General features: G+C 39.7%; 1 protein-coding gene across 1 annotated transcript in view; it reads right to left on the reverse strand.

Moving 5' to 3' along the window:
- Positions 1-2,366: 2,366 nt before the first annotated feature.
- LOC149028077 (increased DNA methylation 1-like) overlaps positions 2,367-23,151 on the reverse strand; it is a 44,295-nt gene continuing 23,510 nt past the window's right edge. Inside the window, exons 5-6 of the mRNA XM_089147687.1 lie at positions 2,766-2,964; positions 2,367-2,655 (exon numbers count right to left, since the gene is read on the reverse strand). Of these exons, the coding sequence (XP_089003813.1) occupies positions 2,609-2,655; positions 2,766-2,964 (246 nt within the window). The 3' untranslated portion in view covers positions 2,367-2,608. The remainder of the gene's footprint in view (positions 2,656-2,765; positions 2,965-23,151) is intronic.

Raw genomic sequence — 23,151 nt, forward strand, 5'->3', positions numbered from 1 at the left:
ATTTGATGCACATATCTGAGTCCACTCACTGAATATGTAGACCTGACCATCACTCTTCTTATGGTTCAATTTTGCTTTCCATTGTATTCCTTTTCCATCTCTAAGTATTGTACGTCCTGCATATCTTCCCTATTATACCATTTAGTCTTGCAAAATACCCCAGGACATACTGAAAAGAAAATTCAAAAACATAATAAATTTGAGAATAAAAACTATAGAGTACAAGATTTTTTCCAGCATACTTAAAATATCACTGATGAATACATTGAAAATCCAATGCATATGCCAATTGACAAGAATACTCCATGTTAGAAGAAAATTATGTACATGACAGCTTGACGGGTGGTGATAAAAAATACATGATAAACCATTAGCAGCTCTTAAGATAGCCTGAAGGACATGGATGAGACAAAAAAAAAATGGAGACAACATTAGTTATTCTAGAATTCAAACTTGCCTACATGTTTGTCTGTTCTCTCCTATACAAGACAACATTTTTTAAGCTTCCAATATAACGAAACACCCATGTAAATTTCATACTTAAAATGCTTGGAAAATTGCAAATACAAATGAAATGCTATGCTTTCTTGGCTCTTGTTGGTAGGAGGTTAATGGTTATTAGGCAAGTAGATAACCTGTTTGGTAGGGAAACAAATAATAGAAATACAATCCCAAATTAGCACAAGTTGTTTAGAGACTAACTGGTTAAGATCTACAGAAATGGAAGAACCATCTATTACAACTATAGTCCTTTAGCACCTTGGTTATTCACCTATTAGGGTTTAAAGGTTAAACTAAAATTACAAAACTAACCTTAAAAACGGTATTCGGTAATTCGATACAGTATGTACCAACGGTATACTGTCTGAAACCATAACCGTACCGTACCATATTCCAAAAAACGGTATTCGGTATATACCGTACCGAATTTGAATCGGTATGGTACGGTGTGGTTTTAAAAGGTATGGTACGGTATGGTTAAACGGTTTCGGTACCGTATTGACACCCTTAGGGTTTTGGCTCCATGACCTTGTTTATCCAGGTCCCATTGGCTCAAGCTAAGCTTCAAAGGGCTTAAGCGCATTGGACCAAACTACTAGATATAGGTGAGAGATGGGCAGGGCTGTATATATATGAGTAAATTGCATTAGCATCCCAAAATGGAGGCTTTAAAGCACTGGCACCCCACTTTATGTTTAAAAAGCACAAAGACCCCAAAATTGAATTTTCATTGGATAATTTAGTCCAATTTGACACTGAAAATTGTTAAGTCACTATTAATTGTAGGGATTTTTCTAAATTGAAAGAAAATAAGCATTGATTTAACAGTTTTCAGTGATAAACTTGCCAATGAAAATACAAATTGGGATATCTATGTTTTTTAAAGATAAAGTGGGGTGTCAATGCTATAAGGCCTCTATTTTAGAGTGCCGGTGCAATTTGCTCTATATTTTTTAATTTGGGAATAAATAACAGAACTATAATATGGAGGATCATTTCATTATGATGTACTTCACTTGTGATTAAAGTTTGAAAGAACCTAAATCAATGTGCTAGGAATGTACAAACATTTTGTGAGTGAAAAAAAAAGGCTCAATATAAGGCTTTTTTTCATGTCGATTCTCATTTTTTAATATTTTTTATTTTTTCTGATATATTTGGTATCCATTTTAAACCATATTTCTGTTTAAAATAATAAAATAACCCTAAAAATCTATAGTAGATTTTTTGGTCCATAAGAACTCATTCTATTCATTATTTTTCTAGCCACTTGAAATCTAAATGAAAATTACAGGCGTTTTGTTTTTTCCTCACACCCAATCTTTAATGATCCATTCTCAATTTTTATCATTTTTTCATTTTAACATACCAGATTTATTTTTTATTCCATAACTTTTTCTAGTCAAAATTACCCATCCATTTTTTATTTTTGACATAAGATGCAATTTTTTGATCTGCCTCCCCTGGTACAATTTATACACACGCATACTGGCTTGAATCTAAATATCACTTAGCCTGAAATTTGAAAGAAGAAAGCTCATGTAATTTAAAACCTCCCAACTTCAAAGTTGCGGTTGCTTCATTTACACGGTGCACCCACACATAAGAAAAGGCTGAAGAAAAAGAGCATTTCAATAAGCAAAATTCTCAATATACAGGAGGAAAGAAACAAAAAGCATATGGGGAATCAGAAAGAGAGCTGGTAACAGGATTTTCAGCTTCTCATGTCAAGATGGATATCAACAGAGGGTACATATTCATTAGCACTTGGAAACCATCTTGAGACATGTACATAAGCACATTTGATAGAGTAAAAGTAGTCCCAGCTGAAAGATAATGAACTAATGTGATTTGATTGTCTCTGTTACAATATTCTGTGGCACGAACCTTGCGTTTCGAGACGTGCTTCTGGCAAAAACTTTGAATAATTGATCAATTGGAAGCCCCTGACTGTACACAAGCGCACAATCAATTAAAACAGGACCATATGATCGTCTAGTAATAGCATTTAGCTCAGGTCCTGAATTGTCAGGTTCATAATGGTACAAAACTATTTGATCATCCACACTGTGCTTGCCAATAACATGCTGTAGATAGTGAGTTCTGTTCAGTCAACTACTTGGAGATCACCAGCAATGACATCCTGCTTTTTATCTAAACAAAGACCACAGTAATGAAGAAAGTCAACCTTCACCAAACCTGAACATCAATTCAGCCATGCCATGATTCATTGTAGTAGTACACACAGAATTTCTAATAATTACCACTAGCTGCATGTGTCTCCGTGCAGCACAAGGACTTCTGCAATAATGTTGTCTCTGCAAAAATCATCATATCCAAATTCCTAATCTCCTCTCTATGGGATGGCTCCAAATGTTTGAAGGAAAATGATGTCATCCAGGTATCCAGCAACTCAGGAATTGCTGGGATAACCAGCTTCTCCACATGTAATGAGGATAACATCTGATAAATTTTGAAAAAGTTAGGAACATATTGCAACAAAAGTTAAGAGAAATGATATACCATTGGTCATTAAGCTTCAGGTAAAAGTATTCTCTAAAAACGTAAAAGCAAAGTTAGTAGCAAAAAGTTCGAGATTATACAACGAATACGGTTTCTATGTAAAATAAATTCATTTAGTAGGTATCCTCCCCTTTTTTATTTTAAGGGAGGGAGGGGGAGAAGCTGAAACAAAATAAAGTGAAATCATGTCATTCAGAAGAAGTTGGTCAAAGTTACCAAAACACTCGAAAATGCAGTAGCTGGTGTTTATTTATTTACAGGCTAATAGGCTCTAACAATGTTATAGAACCAGGAGGTCCAGGACATGTAGAAGTGGAGCTGAACATGATGCCAGATTTTGCTTTGGAATTGAATATGTTGATCCAGAAATATTAGCTCTATGAGAACTGGATAAAATCCACACAAGTTCAAGGGTCATACCTGACCATTAAGCATGAAAATCACACTGATGTAGGACAGCCCTAAAGACTAGGGTATTCTACAAAGAAATAGGATCCTAAGCTAACCAAGACACTGGGAAGGATTAGGGGAGGGATTTGCACAGCACATACTCTGACTAAGGGAGTTGCAGGGGCTGGGATGCTGCTTCTGTGATGCGGCAGCAAGGGGGAGGGGAAGGGGAGGGCCTGCAGGGGTCTAGGGGAGGTGGGGAAGGGGTAGGGAACTGCTGTAACTGCAGGGGATGGAAGGGAGGGGGCTGCAACTGCAGGGGAGGGGGTTTCCTAGGGCTTGTGATGTGAGGGTAGTAAGGGGGAGAGGCAGAGATGGTTGCTGCAATTGAATTTTGAAGAGCTGTAAAACCGCCATGGCTCTCCCAAAGAGAACCACCACCCCATTTCTCACGACGACTTCAAATTTTATTCAAGCAGACTTAACTTACAAAGAACGAGTAGGCTAATTTATAGCCTACTAAAAGAGCTTAACTCAGTGGGATTCCTTTATAGATTATGATCCCACCACATTAATCACAACCACTAAAATAAAAAAAAAAATCTAATGGACCTAGTTGACCCATGCTGAAATAAAAATTTAAGTAACTTAAAACTCTAATCTAAAGGAATTTCACTTGGAAAAGAAATCCTTTAGGACATTCAAATCCTAAAACAAATTAATACTTCTTAACAAAATTGGACTCTAAAATTAGAACAGAATTTTTGAAATTAAATTCCAGCAACTAAATAGGGCTCAAAATTCCCAACATACCCTCCATAGGGGTTCGGCAAGCCTAGGGAGGCTCCTTGGGTGTGTTTTGTGGCCAAGGGAAAATTCTGGTTCACATCACTACCCTTACAGTAAATAATCTCAAGATACTGAAATCAATGTAACAAAAGAAAAAATGTGGTATCAACCACGTTGCTAAGGGTCAAGATTGCCCTCTCTAAAAGATATCTCCATATGCCTTGTCGAACCAAGCCAAAAGGTTCCATCCTCTTTGTCTCTGGCAATAATCACACACCTCTCCAGTTTAGGAAATATGACTAAGTAGTACAAGGATGAGAATTCTACATTTTTAATTAAGAACAGTTTGTAGGGATAAAGACGTCTAAGGTCCCAAAATTGAATCTTCATTGGATATATTTGTCCAATTTATCACTGAAAACCTTTCATACACTATTTGTTTTAGGGATCTATTTGAAAATAAACAGCAATTCAATTGTTTTCAGTGATAAATTTGACAAATATATTCAATAAAAATCCAATTTTGGGGTCTCTATGCTTTTTAAACATAAAGTGGGGGTGTCAGTGCTTTAAGGCCTCCATTTTGGGGGGCCAATGCAATTTGCTCTAAATAATATATATGGATGAATGAATAATATCATTAACCAAAGCCCCAAAAGGGGAGAGAGAATGCACAAGAAAAGATAGCGCAACAAGATTTTTTTTGGGTGGGGTGGGGGCCGGTCACAGCCTACTAGCCAGCATAAAGGAAGAACCTAAACCCCATGAGACAACAATAGTCTTATTCCTTGGGGTGTCATAAACTGGGGAATGGGGAAAGCACTCTGGTCTAGCTGTGTAATGTATGTTTGGACATGCAAACCTTGTGTAATGCATGCTTGGGTGTAGTAACATGTCTGCTAATGTGATAGGAAAATGATAATGCCCAAGTTTTTGATGGTGAACTTAGGACAAGGCATGTTCATTTGATTTGAAGATACATTCCCCATACAGGGAACAGCCCTATGTGACTTGAAAGATCAAGAAGCTAAAAGCTACATCAAATTTGACTCGAAAAATCCTTGAAGAATAATATTAGGATTGATCCTTGTTAGGCCCCTGGCTCGAGTCTACACCAGGAAGAATCAACACAGGAGCAGTGGGCCAGCCAATGTGGGGAATTAGTTTTGCTGTCAGTTGCAAGGTCGAAATGTTAGTCAGCTAGAGAGTTAGTTGTTTGTGATGTATTTGCCTGTGGTAAAGAGGGAGTGAGGATATGTGTGAATTGTATTTGGTTTGGGAGGCAAGGATACTTGCAGGGCAGTGTTACTTGGTTTCTGTGACACTTAGACTTCTATTTACTGTAATACTCTGTTCTGGACTGAACTATAATCCCCCTTAATCGAAGTTTAGTGAACAATTGTCATTGCTGTTATTGGGTTCCTAACAATCCTTATTGGCATAACATAAACAAAATCTAAAAACCCAAGAAAATGACAAAAAAAAAAAAAAAACACCTAAATGGACAAACACAAGAAACTACGTGGTTTGAGTTAGAAAAGTGTTTGTCTATTGTCCACGGCCTACCGAACAGAGATGAACAACCAATATAACTGGTGAATCATATAAAGTTACTGGTCCCCTCTCAGAGGTGCAGCTGAACACCAAACACACCAATAGATTAGGAAGCAAAAGAAGGAAATGTAGAAGAAGAGGGAAGAACACAGAAGTATAGGCTAGCTGCTAGACAATCTCTGTCTTGGGCTTCTCACGACAGCTATCTCACTGATCTGGTTTTCTCTTCTTCCTGTTCTGATCTACATCAACTCTCCTCCACGTAAAAGAACTCATCCCCAAGTTTCATAAAATTTAGGGATGAGTTTGGTGTGGTGCACGCCTGTTACAGCCCAAAAATAACACTACCAGATTACGGATGGTTGCAATGTACTCTTTGAATCAAGGAGCTTGCTAAGCAAAATATTCTGGTGGGATCACAAACTCTATGTGGTAAACTTTGATATCGTCAATCATGTTCCATGGGTATTCTATAGTAATGAGTTTCAACCTCTTCAAAGATGCAACATGTAGCTTTTGTTGTTCGTCTTCCTAGTTCTCAATCAGTTCAGTTATCGCTTAAACCTTCTTTATTTCTAACGAGCCTTTTTAAGTTCTTCATTTTCATTCATTGACACTCAATGGTTTCTTCAAATACCTCATCAGCTGAAGTGCCAAATTCCACTTCATCCACTGCCTCAACTTTGCATGCTTCGAAATCTTTGATACAAACCACGGTTCAAAATGTCGGCCACATATCGCCGACACAGGGCGATATGTCGCCATGTCGCTGGGGGGCGACACGACACCCCCCAGCGACATCGACATTGCGAGAAGTCGGTCGATAAATCGCCGACTTCTGGCGATAAAAGGGGGAATTTCGTTCGATTTTTTGTTAATTTCTCTCTCTTTCTCTCTCTTCTCCAGAGCTTCTCTCTCTCATTTTTTGCACTTTTCACTATATTTTCGTCCGATCTTCGACATCTACGGGTACATCTTGCTTCCTTGTTGCCGGATATCACGTTGTTTCTGTCGATCAGTAGCCGTTTCGCACAGATCTGGGAGTTTTTTCGTCAAACAGGTAACCATTCTTATCCAAGTAATTTTTCACAAAATGCATGCTATATGATGTTGGATGATTTTGAAATTAATATATGTTGAATACCATGTGCCGATCTACGATTTCACGGAGTCGGAATTTTTTTCCGCAAAGTATTTTATTTTTTTATTTTTGTGGGTAAAAAATGATATTTTGATTATCTTGTATGATTACTTTTTAAGTGATACAGTGGTTGTATGATGATAGAAAAAACATATGTGGAACTCCGTGAGCCGATCTACGGACTCACGGAGTCGAAATATTTTTTGACCCAAAAATAAGTTATTTTATTTTTCAAAAAATATATTGATATTAATAAAAATATCAATAATTATGAAAAATGCAAAAAATAGGGGAAAATGGGGGGAAATGTTTTGAAAATTATGGAATAATTATATAAGTATTTTTCAACTGTTGGTTGTGTTGCCCATGTGGCTTCATCGCCGGTTTTGATATGGGCAACCTATTTTTATAATTATATCATACATGCAATATTCATAATTTCATATATGATTGTTTATATGTGTATAAACAATTATAATGATGTTGTTATTTGTTAATGTTATTTGAATGCAACGATCATCATGTCTGCTGGTGGGAGTTAGAGGGGAACTGGGTCTTCCCAGGGTGGACGGGGACAGGGACAGGGATAGGGTCAGGGACAGGGTCAGGGACAACCTGAGAGATCAGCAGTAGGGAGGAGGACCGACCCAACATGGCAATATTGTACGGCTATTGATGGAGACAAAAATAAAGCGAGTGTAATTTTTGTCACAAAAGAATATACTCGGGTGGCATTAGTAGGTTCAAGGGTCACATCATTGGGAGTTCAAAGGATGTGACTAAATGCACAGAGGCCCATCCGGATGTAATCAAGTTACTCGGGGATTTACAAAAACAAAAGGGGAAGAAGAAAGATGATCGGAGGAAAGTCAACGAGCACTAGATGATGCGGTGCGGGGGACCGTCATCATATGTGGATGATTCGAGATGATGATAGGGATGTTGATCCTGTTGATGTGGACGAGAGATCGGGGAGGAGAGGGATATGCGGCGGGCCATGGCAGAGAGCGGACGATTGCACCATCGGGGAGCGGGATATGGCCGGAGCTAGAGCTACGGGAGCTGGTCCATCTAGGCCTACGGGGGCTAGACCTTCCGATTACGGGGGGAGGGGTGGTGTATTTGGCATGTTTGGCGGATCACGAGTCGGCGGGCCCCTCATACATCGAGGTTCGGACCGTTCGGTGCCACTACCACGGCAACCATCGATTATCCACGCCGTCCGGACCCGACCATGGAGCGGGATCCCGATACATTCGGGGAGAAAAGGGGCCAAGCAGCCCAAGATATCCGGTGCATGGAAAGGTATGGCAAAGAAGGTAAAGAAAGCAATGTCAAAGTGGATTTATTACAATCACATCCCCGCAAACACATCACGGGGTCCATACTATAGGAATATGATTGATACTATTGCAGCGGCAGGCCACGGATATAATGGTCCCAACCCTACAGAGTTGATGACCACCCTCCTTCAAGAGGAGAAGCAAGAGCTGCAGGAGTATATTGATAGTATGAAACCCTTTTGGGATACTTATGGATGCACCATCATGTCGATGGATGGACCGGCCCGACGAGAAAGTCCATCATCAACTTCATGGTATCTTGTGATTGGAGAAGCTGTCTTCTTGAAATCGAGTGGATGCTCCTGGTCATATGAAAGACCACAGATATATCATGGGTCTCCTGCGAGGATGTGATCGACCAGGTTGGTAGGAAAAATGTGGTGCAAATTGTCACCGACAATGGCTCCAACTATAAGAAGGCCGGTGAAGTGTTGATGGCTTCACCTGATTATAACCTTATGTGGACACCTTGTCTTGCACATTCAATTGACCTAATCTTTGAAGGACATTGGAAAAATCAGCATTGTCCACAACACCGTTGAGAGTGCAAGACAGGTAACCAAATTCATCTACAATCATAACGTTGCTTTGGCAATGATGTGGAGATCATGTGGAGGTGAGTTGGTGCGACCTGGTCCGACAAGATTTGCGACAAATTTCGTCGCCTTGAACAACATGCAAGATAAGAAGTCGGGCCTCGGATCCATGTTTGCATCGCAGGAGTGGTTGATTGATTGGGTGGATCCAAGTAAGATAACTATCTACTATTTCATCTTATAAATTATTATATTTATATTATGAGTTTATGATTATCTTGTATGATATTTATTGTCTATTGACTTAATGAGTTTGTGATAATTCAGCACGACCAATGGGCGCGCCGCACAGTACACAATATCATTTGATGATTTCTAGAGATGTGTTACTGTAGTGTTGCAGACCATAGATCCTATAGTAAAGGTCTTGCGTATGGTGGACTCTTCCTTGAGGGGACCCACTATGCCCCACTTGTATGCATCCCTTGAGCGTATGAAGGATGCTATAAAGGCGACAAACCCTAGAGGACATCGGGCTTTCTTAGATATTGTCGATGCACGATGGACAGCTCATCCGATGCATCCTCTTCATAGGGCCGGTTAAGTAAATATTACGGGTTGTTGATTTGTAGTTGTAGACTTGAGTCTTGTAGACTTGTGGGCTTGTAGCATTGTAGGTATTGGTACTTTGGTAGTTGGTACTAATTTAAGCTTTTTTAATTATGCAGCATATTTTCTAAACCCTAAGTATCAATATAGTCAACATTTAGGGTTGGACACAAACCTATTGGATGCCTACTACGAGGTGATAACGGAGTTGGAGCCGGATGAGATGCTCCAATCATTTTGCCACAATGAGGTGAGATATTGGGAATTTCAAACGATTAGTGAGTTGTATTAATTGTTTAAATAATTTAGATAACCAATCAATACTAATGATTGTATTATTGCAGATCAAATTGTTTAGAGATGCATTTGGGTCTTTTAGTGGAGTTGGTGGTGTTCATGCGGGCGGAGAAACCATGGATCCAGGTTAGATACTTATATAGTTAGATCCTTAAGGCTTAGATGCATAAATGTTTTGAGTCTTTTGACTTTTGAGTTTCTAACTTAATGTTTTTGTGATAATGCAGCTGAATGGTGGTATCTCTATGGCAATAGTGCATCAAACTTGCGAAGATTGGCAATCAGGATCTTGTCTCAGACTTGCTCTGCCTCTGGATGTGAGAGGAATTGGAGTACATTCAGCATGATCCACTCCCCGGAGGAGGAACCGGTTGGGAAGCCGGCGTCTAAATGACCTCGTATTTATTCACTATAATATGAGGTTGAAGCTGCAATATGCCGGGGAGCGAGCTCGGAATGAAAGGCAATACATCAATCTCGATGATATATTTGATGTTGCCGAAGATGACCAAGATCCCCTCACTCAGTGGATGTTGGACAGGGGTGAGCCGGTATTGGACCAACCTGGAGGGAGGCCTGACCCAGAACTAGCTCAAGTTGCAGGGGTTAATGTGGGTGGGTATATGGCCACCGAAGAGGGTCGAGCACATGCGAGAGGCAGCTGCCCACTGCTGATGAGGATTGGATGATGGCACCAGAGCACGGAGGAGCCGCAGGACGACAATCCCGATGACACACTCTCGCCTAGTTAGACTGGTGGAGATGATGATGGTGGTGGTGGTGGTAGTGGTAGTGGTGGTGGTAGTGGTGGTGGTGGTGGTGGAGGCATTGGAGAGCGTATACATGTTCCACTACCAGAGACACAGCAGCCCCCACCCAGATACACTGGGGAGAGTCATTTTGATCATGCCACTCAGGATTATGATCATGGTGGTGATTATCAGCGTGGTCGTCAATATCCTGATACGAGGCCGAGCCACCATCAGAGGGGAGCTGGCCATGACTATGTTAATCCTTGGGATGCGGCGATTGCGTCAATGGGGTCCATGAGCTTGGATGAGTCTGTAGGCTCCACAGCAGGTTATTGGCCTACGGGTAATTATGGTGTCCCTCTCCCTCCTTCACATGGACAGTATGATATGGGAATTAGTAACCCCTCTAGTTCTTCGTATCATGGGAGCTATGGTGTCCCTCTCCCTCCTTCACAATCAGAGTCATTCGTACCAACAAGGGCATCTGATGGCATGCGAAACATTCCTTGGCCCTATTCTCACTTCCCTCAAATTGGAGTTCTCATGGCAGCGGAAGATGACCGCTATAGAACTGCAGTTAATGATTACTTAGACCATTTTCAATATCGTATGAGATGGGATGAGTATGTGAATTTGTTGGGGGGGCATCACTGGAGACAGTCGAGTCAGAGGAGTTCGATCCACCTAGGCACAATACTTGGTACTGAGAGTTTCAGATTTTATATGGTTGGATGACTTTATGTATTACAGTATTTGTACAATGAATTGTAGACTTTATATGATTTGGTTTTATGAGTTTTTAGGTTTTTAGTTTCGGGGCTTTCGTCCACGTATAGTAGGACATGGGTCGATTAAGAACATTAGTTTAGGTAATGTTTTAGATCAAAATAACACTACCAATGTGTTTATTGGCCTCAAATTAGGCTACACATCAAATTTCAGGTCAAAATGACCAAAAAAACCCATCGAAACAGGGGTTCGATTTTTCATCGAAAAAGGCGTTCGATGAAATGTCGGCCATGTCGCCGTGTTGCCAAGGACCGACACGGCGACACAGCTCGACATTTCGAACTTTGATACAAACCCTCAGTGTTCGGAACATCAAGGACTAGCTCCTATTTGGCAACATAAGTTACTGGAGCTTGTTCAACATCAACCTCAGTTTTAAGTTCTGGTTCACTGATTTGTAGTTTCTTTGCTTGTTGCTCTTCCAATTTTGAAACTTCAATGGTCAAGGAGCCTTGGGAATAGTGTTGGGCTGATCATAGAACCTTTGCTGAAGGTAGAGGATGAATATTTCTCCTTCAACAATGCTTTCATCTCCTCCCATGTTGCAGGCTCTTCACGATGACAAGACAACCTTGTGGCACTGTTCACACAAACAGTGCGGGTTTGGTTTTTTCTTCATGTTTTGATTTGCACTAATGGAATATAGAGCTTTGAAGTTTTTAACTCTGTGATGACCCTTGCATTCATGAACGATATTTTTTCAAGCATGTTCAACAGTAATGAGACTAAGCCACAACAGGGCTAACAACCTCCTGGTCTTCCATTACTTGCTTATGTCCATGTCGGAGAGTGACTGTCTTGAGACCCTGCAGCCAGAGTCTTCCATACTGTTGTGTACAGTCTTTCATGCAATAGCATTTGCTACTGCATTGTTATGAAGTCTGAAAGATTTTTCTTATCACTAATCAACCAGTTGGACTATAAGTCAAGCACTTCAAGTACTCCCTTGGGCATTGTGATTTTTTTGCATTTTACTCAAAAAGAAAGATCACGGAAACTCAATGGATACCTATGTATAACCTAAGTGAGAGATTTGATATCCCTAGTCGCAAGCTAAACGTTAGCTAACATCCTTCATTTCCCATAGCCAAATATTTTTTTTCTTAAATGAATATTTCATTTTGGATTGTGCATTGAAAGCTAACAATTTTGTCAGCTCTAAGCAATACTTGCAGTTACCCTAGTGAATACATTCTTTCGCTTGCCTTAGCCAATGAGTAGTATTGATAAGAACCCACAAATCGATGCAAAACTGATATTATTTAATTGATAGAATAACGAAGAACAATAATAAACGATTACAATGGTGCAGGTTACCCCCACAGCACATTGCTGCCCCTCAGCCTAAAGCTGCCCAAAACACTCACATAAAAATAATCATTTTTTTACTACTCACATCTTACCCCTATTTATAACCCTAATCAACCCTAATCTCTCTCATTCAGTAGTAAATATTCTGCAGTATTCTGTCTGTCCCCAAATCTCTCTTATTCAGTAGTAAATATTTTGCAATATCCAAATCCCTCTTATTCAGTAGTAAATATTTTGCAAATCATTCTCTATTTGGCAACCTCCTTCTCAGGACCAGATCTGCTTGCTTTCTCTATTCAGCAACCTCCTTCTCAGGACCATATCCGATTGCTTTCCCTAGCTGCTATTTGCCAAATCTAGCTTTCTTCTTGTGCTTGCAAGAATACACACGAGATATGAGGGGCCTATCAAGTACATTCATGCAAAGTAGGATTTTAAGATAAGGCAGTGCACACTAAAAGGAAAACGGAGTTCCTTGTCAAACAGAGAATCCATATATAAACTATGTGATTGCCAAAATATATTCAAATAAATGATACTCTCCTCCTAACCCTTGTCTCTCCTTCTCCTGACTCCACCACTTCCTCCAAGGTGAAAGAGAACCAAAAAAATAAAATTGCCAACTAGAGGAGAGCAGGTCAAAGAATACACTGCGTGGTATATAACAACCAAAGAATGCATAGGAGACTTAACCATCGGATATGTAATCCTTATACAAAGACTCCCTACAAAACCCCTCCCTCTCACCAGCTCCTCAGCTATTGAAGTTGCAAATGTCATCTTTAAAAGAGAATTTCCTTTCCGCGAATTTCCAATGGATAGGCAAATTCTTAGCATGGAACGAGATCTCTTATGAGAACTCCAAAATCCCAAAACTCAACCAAGTTCTTGGTTCAACTAAGATCTCGGTCCACCCATATGCTTTAAATCCCATTTTTCGACTGAGATCTCGACCTGTCTCGCTTTCTCTCACTGCATTGGCCTCCCAACTCACTGAGACCATCTTAAACCTCATTTTTTACCGGATTGATGCCGGATCTTGACCTACAACAAAGTTTAGCACATCTACATCAAGGAAGGAATATCAAACAAGGCCATTTGAAGGAGTTCTTCAACTTAGGCCACAACACCTATTCATGGGCCCAAGCCCAAATTGCAGAGGACATGCCCAGGACCAAAATGAAGCATAAGCCATGCCTAACACTTCTGTTATGAATTTGTGATGGATGTGTTATTGTATTCTTGAGAGTTGAGAATGTGTTGTTCTATTGTACTCACATGGATGGAATTCTGTTGGTATTTAAGTTATTTGATATATCTTATCTCTTTCTTTTTATTTATATGCCCTAATGGTTCTATATTTCATGTTTTATAACCTTGCATGTTCATTCCTGCAGCATTTCGGTTTCAAACTTAGAGTCAAGTTTGAACTCATACTTAGGGTTGTCTTTTCATAACCTAAAGCCACTAGTCTATTTAGAATGCATAAAACAAGATAAATACCAACTTTGAGCCCAACCTAAACCTTAAAACCCCCTGAGATGAACCCTCGAGTTCACTTTGAGTTGGCCCGAGAAAAATACCATATTCGAGCAGGATCTCTCTTTTTCTCAAGGGCAAGATTGCCCTCAAGAGCGAGATCTAGTGCCATGATTCTTAGGTGGTTTGGATTGAAATTTGAAAGTACCCAAATATGGACAAAGTACGACATAACTAGGCATAAAATGGTTTACATTAAGGTTTCATCCTGGTTACTTGTGAAACTGAGATTCAAAACCATGATTGAAAGTTGAAACTACCCAAGAGGGTACCCTTGGTGAGAAGCTTATATTAGAACCACTACAGAATGCCAATTAAGGTCCAATTTCTCACTAAATAGTCAAATAAATCTACACAAAAAGCATCCAAAGTACTAACCATCTCGCTGTCCTCCCCATATAGACCATCAAATCCTGAAGGGACTTGATGCAGGGAGAACCCTAAAAACTAGGGGACCGATAAGGGCTGGTTACAAAATTTTATGTTAGGCAATTATTAATGGAAGATAACAAACAAAAGAGGGAACTGCAGCAGCTAATAATTTGATAAACATGCCAATTAGAAAAAAATAACAAAGTAAATAGAAACATCAGCCCTAAACTAACAAACAAGACTAAACAAGATCCAATAAGGAAACATGGGATGGGGATCATGATAATGTAACACCTGATTGAGCGCAAGATTCTCAAGAATTCCTAAAGAATAATCGCTGTCCTAGTCAAGAATCAGTAACTAACATTAGCATTCAGCAAATAACAATGTAAAAGATCCTATAAAGAAATAATAAGGGATGGAAATATTTTATGGGTAGTTTGTGGTGACAATGGAATAGAAAAAATATTTTATGAATGATAAAGGAAAAAAAATGCTTAGTATAAATTAATTTTTTATTTGGATGAATAAACTTTACTAGGATTCTTGAAGAAAAGGGAAAGGAAATTTTTCATGACAAAAAGAACAAAAGGAAAAAAAAAAAAGAAGAGGGGGAGGGGGGGGGGGGGGGGGGGGAAACGAAAGAAAAAAAAAAAAAAAAAAAAAAAAAAAAAAGTAAAAAAAAAAAGAAAGGAGAAGAGGAAAGGGGGATAGAGATGGAAAGATTGGCTGCGGGAGATGCGATTGCTGAAACAAATTTGAATGGAGCATCGAAAGAGGAAATTGACCAGATGCAACGAAGCAATAAGAAAGTTAAGCGAGGTCGTGGAGCAGATGTAAATCTTCCACCGGTGGAGGTGCAACAATCTTATGCAGAGATGATAACTAGAAATTATCCTAGCCCTAGCCAAGAAAAGGGTATGGAGACTGAGGAGATCGACGGCTTCAACGATGATGGATTTTTGAACCAACCCAATTCTGAATGGGACACGGACGATGAGAATGAGGATGATGGTGAGAAGGAAGATGATGCTTTCTGCCCTAGTATTACCTTGTCCAAAAAAGAAAAAGAAAGATTGCGGAAACCATGGCAGCAGACCTTGATTGTTAAACTGGTAGGAAAAACGGTGGGTTTTAAGTTTTTGTTCGGTAGATTATCAGCCCTATGGAAACCTACAGGAGCGTTGGACCTTATTGACATTGGCAATGATTATTATATTGCAAAATTCGCTTTCAAAGAAGATTTTCAGAGAGCCCTAGTTGATGGTCCTTGGGTAATTGCTGATCACTATCTATCAGTGAGGAGATGGCAACCGGATTTCAACCCTGAGGAAGAAGTGCTGCAGAAATTGGCGGTATGGGTGCGTTTCCCTGGCGTATCCATAGAGTATTTTGATACTCGATTCTTGATTAGACTGGGTAACCGAGTAGGAAACGTAATTAAAATCGATTCAACAACAGCCCAAGCTGTCCGCGGTAAGTATGCGCGGGTCTGTGTCGAGATTGATTTATCCAAACCCTTGCTGTCCAAGTTTAGACTCAAAGGCCGTGTTCACCAAATTCTCTACGGGTCAATGAATTTGTTGTGCTATGATTGTGGAAGATATGGCCATCATAAAGAACAATGTTCTAGTTTCTATGGCGGAGAGGAAGATGTACCAGCGCCTGAAACCAAAGAGGCTGCACAAAAGGCGTTTGAAACCACTAAAAATTATGAGGCAAAGAGGGCACCAACAGATACATATGGTCCGTGGTTACATGTGCAGAAAACAAAATTCAGAAAAGACAATCGCCGGAACCCGTCTGATAATGCCGGAGAGAAAAATGGCGGACGGGAAAGAGGAGGCCAGAGTGGTACGGAAGACGGAAATAAAGTTAATGGAGTGGGATCAGGTTCTAGATTTGCAGCACTTGCAATGGTTTCCCAAGAAGATCAGGAAGTAGTACCCAACATGGAAACTAACACGACTCGTGTTGCGGCCACGTGGCAGCGTATCACACATCAAAGAGAGGGTAGAAACGTGATGGCTCCTCGAAATCATAATCAAAGAGGTGTGTTAGAGACTAGACAGGATATTGAAGAGAATTCAAAAAGTACAAGGCTGCCGTCAAGTGGCCAACATGTGATTAACTACTCTTTACCAGTGGAGTTACAGAAGGCAAGTAATATGATAACAAATTTGACTAAAGAAGTTGTAAATGAGGAGGAACTTCAGAGGCAGGACCAAATAGGAGAAAAAGAGGATGTGGAGAATTTTGATCCTAATCTAATGGGTGGGAGAAGTGGAAATTGCTTTGAAAAAAGTAACCACTCATTTTGCTCTCTTGCTCTCTTACCTGAACAAGGTAAACCTCCTGATGAAGTTGACGATATGGATGAAATTGTGGTCGAAACACCGATGCTCAATGAAGGACAAGACCAGTCCCTTGGGAATGATGTGGTGATGAATGACGGTAACCAAAACCCATATCAAGTTTCTTTATGAAGGTTTTTGCATGGAATTCAAGGGGAGCGGGCAATAAAGCATTTGCCACCACTCTTAAGCATTATAGACAAAAGCATAATCCTGATTGTGTTATTATTATGGAACCTCGAATAAGTGGAGAGAAGGCGGAGCGTGCCATAACTAAAATTAAGGGTGTGCGTCACTTTAAAAGCGATGCAGTTGGACTATCAAGAGGCATTTGGTTCATTTTATTCAATACAAGTTATCAGGTATCTCTTATTCATACACATACCCAATTTCTTTTTATTGAAATTTTGGATACTGTCAATAATAATAGGTGGGGTCTTGTGGCTATGTATGCCAGCCCCATTGAATCCAATCGAAATGAAGGGTGGGAGGATTTGGCTACTATATTGAATTTATATCATTACCCATATTTAGTAGTGGGAGACCTAAATGATGTACTTGATCAATCTGAAGTAAGAGGTGGAAGTCCGGTGTCGATCAGAAAATGTACAAAGTTTAGAGGAAATTTAAATCTATGCAATCTTATAGACTTGGGATTTGTGGGTCCAAAATTTACTTGGAGAGGACCCAAGTGGAACGGTTATCAAAGAATCTATTGAAGGCTGGACCGTGCACTCTGTTCAGGTGGGTGGCGTATCTTGTGGCCAGATGCTATAGTTAGAGTGCTGCCCAGAATCAAATCCGATCATCATCCTTTACTAGTTGAGACAGACTCAGTTAGAAGTCCCTACAAAAAGAGACCGTTCAGATTAGAAGCCATGTGGTTCACCCATGCAGATTTTGTTGATACTGTGCGACAGGGCTGGAAAACAAACCATCCTTTGCCAGATGCCTTACATCATTTGCAAGAAAAATTGTCTACTTGGAGCAAACAAACTTTCGGGAACATTGAAGCTGCGAAAAGAAGTTTGTATGCTCGTCTAGGGGGAATCCAAAGAAAACTTGCAGTAGGACCCTATAACCCTTATTTAGGGAGATTGGAAGAGGATCTTATAGTTGAACTTGAAAAAGTTTTGCAAGAGAGAGGAAATTCTATGGGCCCAAAAATCGAGGAAAAATTGGACTTTACAAGGTGATAGGAATACGAGGTATTTTCACATATCTACCTTAAACAGAAGGAAGAGAAATAAAATTGAAGGCCTCAAGGGAGAAGATAATCAATGGATTTTTGAGGATTTAGATCTGAAAAATCATGTTGTCAATTATTTCACAAGACTCTTTACTGAGGATAATATTGATTCAGATCCTTTCCAAACAGATCATAGTTTCCCAGTTTTAGACCATGATTGGTTATCTATTCTTGGTAATGAGCTTACTGACGAGGAGATTTATCGTGCTACTCATCAAATTGGTCCATGGAAGGCTCCAGGACCAGATGGATTTCAAGCTGCTTTCTATCAGAAAACTTGGAGTATTACAGGTAAAGATGTTTGCAGGAATGTGGCCAGAGCCTTTAATGGAGAGGTAGAGACTAAGATCAATGAGACTTTGTTAGTATTGATTCCCAAAATAGACAAACCTGAGAAGATTACACAATTCCGGCCTATATCTCTCTGTAATGTCAGCCTCAAAATTCTGACTAAGTTGATAACTAACAGATTGAAGGAGTTTATGCCTAGCCTTGTTGCACCCAATCAAGTTAGTTTTGTTCCTGGAAGGAATATTCAGGATAATATCATTGTTGCACAAGAACTTTTTCACTCCATGAAGCGAAAAGGAGGAAAAATCCATCAGATGGCTATTAAAATCGACTTGGAAAAGGCATATGATCGAATCCGGTGGGAATTTATTGCTGATTCACTCTTGAAAGCAGGAGTACCATCCAAACTGGTTGATGTGATTATGATGTGTGTTACAAGTCCTACCTTTAGAATTCTCTGGAATGGGGAAGGTACAAAAGAATTTAAACCTTCCAGAGGAATTCGCCAGGGGGACCCTTTGTCACCCTATTTATTTGTCCTTTGCATGGAGAGATTGACCCACTGTATCCAAGATGCATTGGATGTAGGGAAGTGGATCCCTGGTCGTATTCGTAAAGGGGGGATGGGAATCTCCCATCTTATGTTCGCTGATGATGTAGTTCTTTTTGCAGAAGCTTCCCTAGAGCAAATTACCATTGTGAAGGAATGCTTGGATAAATTTTGCAATGCATCGGGAAGCAAAGTGAGCACAGAGAAAACCCGTATTTTCTTCTCCAAAAATGTAGAGCCCGAGAGCAAAGGAGATTGCACAAAGAAGCGGCTTTACCATGACAGATGATTTGGGCAGATATATAGGGGTACCTATTCACTATAAAAGAGACAAGAAAGGTAGTTATCAATACATTATTAACAAGGTATCAGATCGGCTCTCCAGTTGGAAAGCTTCTTCGCTTTCCCTAGCGGGACGAATTGTCCTGGCAAAATCAGTTGTAATGACTATACCTTACTACTCGATGCAGACAGCTTTGATTCCAAAAGGGGTCCTTGGTGAAGTTGAAAAACTAACTCGAGCCTTTATATGGGGCGAGTCAAATCAGAAAAAAGGGCACATCTTGTGAGCTGGAATGAGATTTGTAGACCGAAGGTGGAAGGCGGTTTAGGCTTTAGGAAGCTTCGGGTGATGAATGAAGCCTTTATCATGAAACTCGCTTGGGGGGTTAAAAAGCAAAACTCACTTTGGTCAGCAGTTCTTCAAGATAAATATGGATCAAAAAGGCGTAAACATCCCTTTAAAGCAACCTCTCCTGATTCTCCATTGTGGCGAGCTATCTGCAGAGTAGAAAATAGAATGAAAGAGCTTTGCAAAATAAAAATTGGAGATGGAAGGAACACTTATTTCTGGAGGGACTACTGGTTAGATATAGAAGGTAATTTGGAAGACCATGTGATTTCTCCAGTTCCCAGTCAGTGGCAGTGGGAAGTCGTTAACCAATACTTGGAAAGTAATGGCATGGAATGGACAACAAAAATTGAGGGATACCTCCCTACAGAAATCTGCACCAAACTGAAGGATATCCCACTTCCCTCTAGTAACAATGGATCTGATGTGATGTCTTGGATCCCATCCACTGAAGGTATTTTTTCGATACACTCTGCATATGAGACATTGATAAAGAACGAACCAGCTGTAGATATGGGAATATTCGACAAAAAATTTTGGAATACTTCTTGGAAACTTCATCTTCCAAACCGATTTTGCACTTTCTTTTGGCTAGTTGTAAAGAATAGGTTGATGACTAATGCTAGAAAGCGCCACTTGCATCTTCAAGATAATGATAAATGCAATCTTTGCATGATGAGAGGTGGAAGATGTATTACATGTATTTAGGGATTGTTGCTTTGCAAGAAGCATTTGGAAATGTATGGTTAAACCACGAAATCAAATATGGTTTTTTAGGTGCGAAAAGCAGGAATGGATCTATGCCAATATCTGTGGGTTTGCTGCCAAATGGAGCAACGATTGGCCTGAGCGATTTGTGTGTACCCTACAATTTCTTTGGGGATGGCGAAATCGAGATATCCATGAGGTAGATTTTTCCAGACCAGGGAATGGTATGCTCATTATCGAAAAATTTTATCGAGCCAATAAGGAAGCTTGGACAACATGCCGAAGCCCTGTTCTTGATCCAAGTAAAGAATTGGAAGTTTTAGGGTGGACATGCCCTAGAAGAGGATGGTTTAAGTGCAACACGGATGCTGCTGTGAAAGTGAAGGAATGCTACGCTCAATTAGCTGGGGTGATTCGGGATCAAGAAGGCCTGTTCAGAGGAGGATTTGCTATCAAGATTCCTCTATGCCATGTAGTAGAGGCGGAACTGCGCGCAATCAAAGAAGGGGTAAAGGTAGCGTTGGATATGGGAGCATGGCCACTCCAAATAGAATCAGACTCGCTGAAGGCCATAAGGTTACTGGAACCAGAAGTTAACGAGCAAGGATCGATGGGAAGATTAGTTGCTGAAATTCGAAGCCTATATGCTTCTCGAGGCCATGTTAGATTTAGTCATGTGAGGCGTCAAAATAACAAGGCTGCTGATTGGTTGTCTAAGAGGCGGCTAATTGGAAGAGATGATCTGGTCTTTTTCAATGATCCCCCGCAGGAAATGACAGACATCCTTAGAGAGGATTGTCTCAAGAGTTGTGCTCTAGTTTGATTTGTTTTGTTTTTTGGGTCTTTTGACCCCGTTTTGTAACCCAAAAGAAAGAAAGAAGGAAAGAAGAACGAAAAGGGAAAGAGCAGCAAGGAGCTGCCGGACAGAAGAGAAGGGACAAGGATCTACTTCACAAGAAAGAGAAAAAAGAAGAGAACAGAAGCTTACCAAGAGAGAGAGGAACTGCTCACGCCAACAAGAAAGATTTCCAGCACAAGAACACTTTCTTCTTCTAATTCATTTCATAATTTATTGGTTTCCAAGTAAAGTACAATGCCTCTTGTATAAAAATAAAATCACTCAAACCCTATATTTAAAATTCCAAAAGAAAGCCTAGATGACTCACTACTAATGTCTAATACTTAGGGTCAGAACTGGAAAACCCAGAGTACACTTAAGTGAAAATAACCATGGATCAACCCTAACCCAATTAAATTGAAATAACTCAAAACTAAACAAAATTAAACCAACCTAACCCACAAAAGACTCAAAAGAATCAAACTAAACTTAAATAAACCAATAAAACTGCCTATGGGCATTGCTCCTTGCCGGACCAAAGGACCCTGGCAATCCACTGCTGTGGCTGATCTCAACGCCGGCGTTGCTGATAGACTCGAAACTGTCACCTAAGACTCATGTCCTCATCAGGACCTCACCCAGCCCAAGACATTCAGTGGTTCTCCTCCCAAATGGCCACATACTCCATATAAATGACCAAAAATATAAAGCTCCTCCTTAACCATCTTGAAGGGAGACTGACTGGCAGAAACCCAGTCCGTCCAGATAGAGTAATAGATTTTGCCCTTCTTGTGCATAACAGATGGACCTGATAAAATACGGTCTTTCCCATCTCTTTTTTACATTTAATCATATCTACCAATTCACCAGTGACTCATTTCCAATACTAGAGCCCAATTTTTGAGACAAGGCTGACTTTTCAAAACCAGTTACTAGGGTGACCCATATTGTTGTGTGGCTGAGAGAATGAGGCAACAAAAAGGGGTCTTGAAGTAAACCTCCCATGCTGGTGATTGTCCAAATGTATGTATCATCCTAGTTAAAAGGATAGAAATCAGCCAAGGAGACAATCAAGTCAGTGGCCTAAACAATTTAACTCGGAATCTGCTAAAATGAAGCCCAAAACAAGCCCAAGGATAATGATCTGACTTCTTTTGGCGAAGAAGAATACATCACCATTAAGGATGCAAGACGATCTTCTGCAGGGGCGGACCTGCATTGGGGCCGGGGGGGCCATGGCCCCCCGGATTTTTTAAAATTTGTTATAAATTCCTTAATTTTCTGGTTTTTATGCTAATTCCTTTATTTTTCTTCAGCTTTTTCTCTTTCTACATGTGAAATGTCACTATTTGGCCCCCCCCCAATATTGAGAACCATTTTTAAAGGTAATATAATGGATATAAATGTCATTCCAAATTAAAAACTAGTTCCTCAATCCCTATTTATTCTCCCATTTCTTCTCTCTCATGTTTTCTTCCTATTTATTCTCTTATCTTTTTATAAACGTGGGTTAAGGAAAATTTTTGAAAAAAAATCTTATTAGGTATTCAAAATTTCATTCCTAATTAAAAATTAACTCCTCAATCCCTATTTATTCTCTCCTCTCTCATATTCTCTTCCTATTTATTCTCTTCCCCTTCTATAAGTATGGGTTAAGGAAAAATTGGAAAAAAATCTTCTCCACAATTAGGTATTCTTTCTCTTTCTCAATTTATTTATCGTTTCTATTTTTTTATTATTTTTATTTGATTTTATACTATTTGTTTCTTTATTTCTTCTACAATTTTTGATATTTGATTTTATACTGTGAATAAAATGTCTATAGTTAGTAAGGTAAAACAACCATTGGTTTGCATCTACTAATAAAGAAAATTTTGGTTTGCGTATGACTTTCTATGGTTGAATTTTTTTCTTTCTTTTTTTTTTGGGCTTTAATTTATCTATATTTGTCAAAAAAAAATAATTATCAATAATTTACCTATTTTTCAAATGTGCGGGCCCTACAAAATAAGTATTAGTGTTTCCCAACGGGAAGGTTATCTGAACTTTTATTCTTCGCCCCCCCCCCAACTTTTGAATCCTGG

Source organism: Hakea prostrata, chromosome 1 (genome assembly GCF_041222555.1).
Source record: "Hakea prostrata isolate BN-2017 chromosome 1, UWA_Hpros_2, whole genome shotgun sequence".
Lineage (NCBI taxonomy): Eukaryota > Viridiplantae > Streptophyta > Magnoliopsida > Proteales > Proteaceae > Hakea > Hakea prostrata.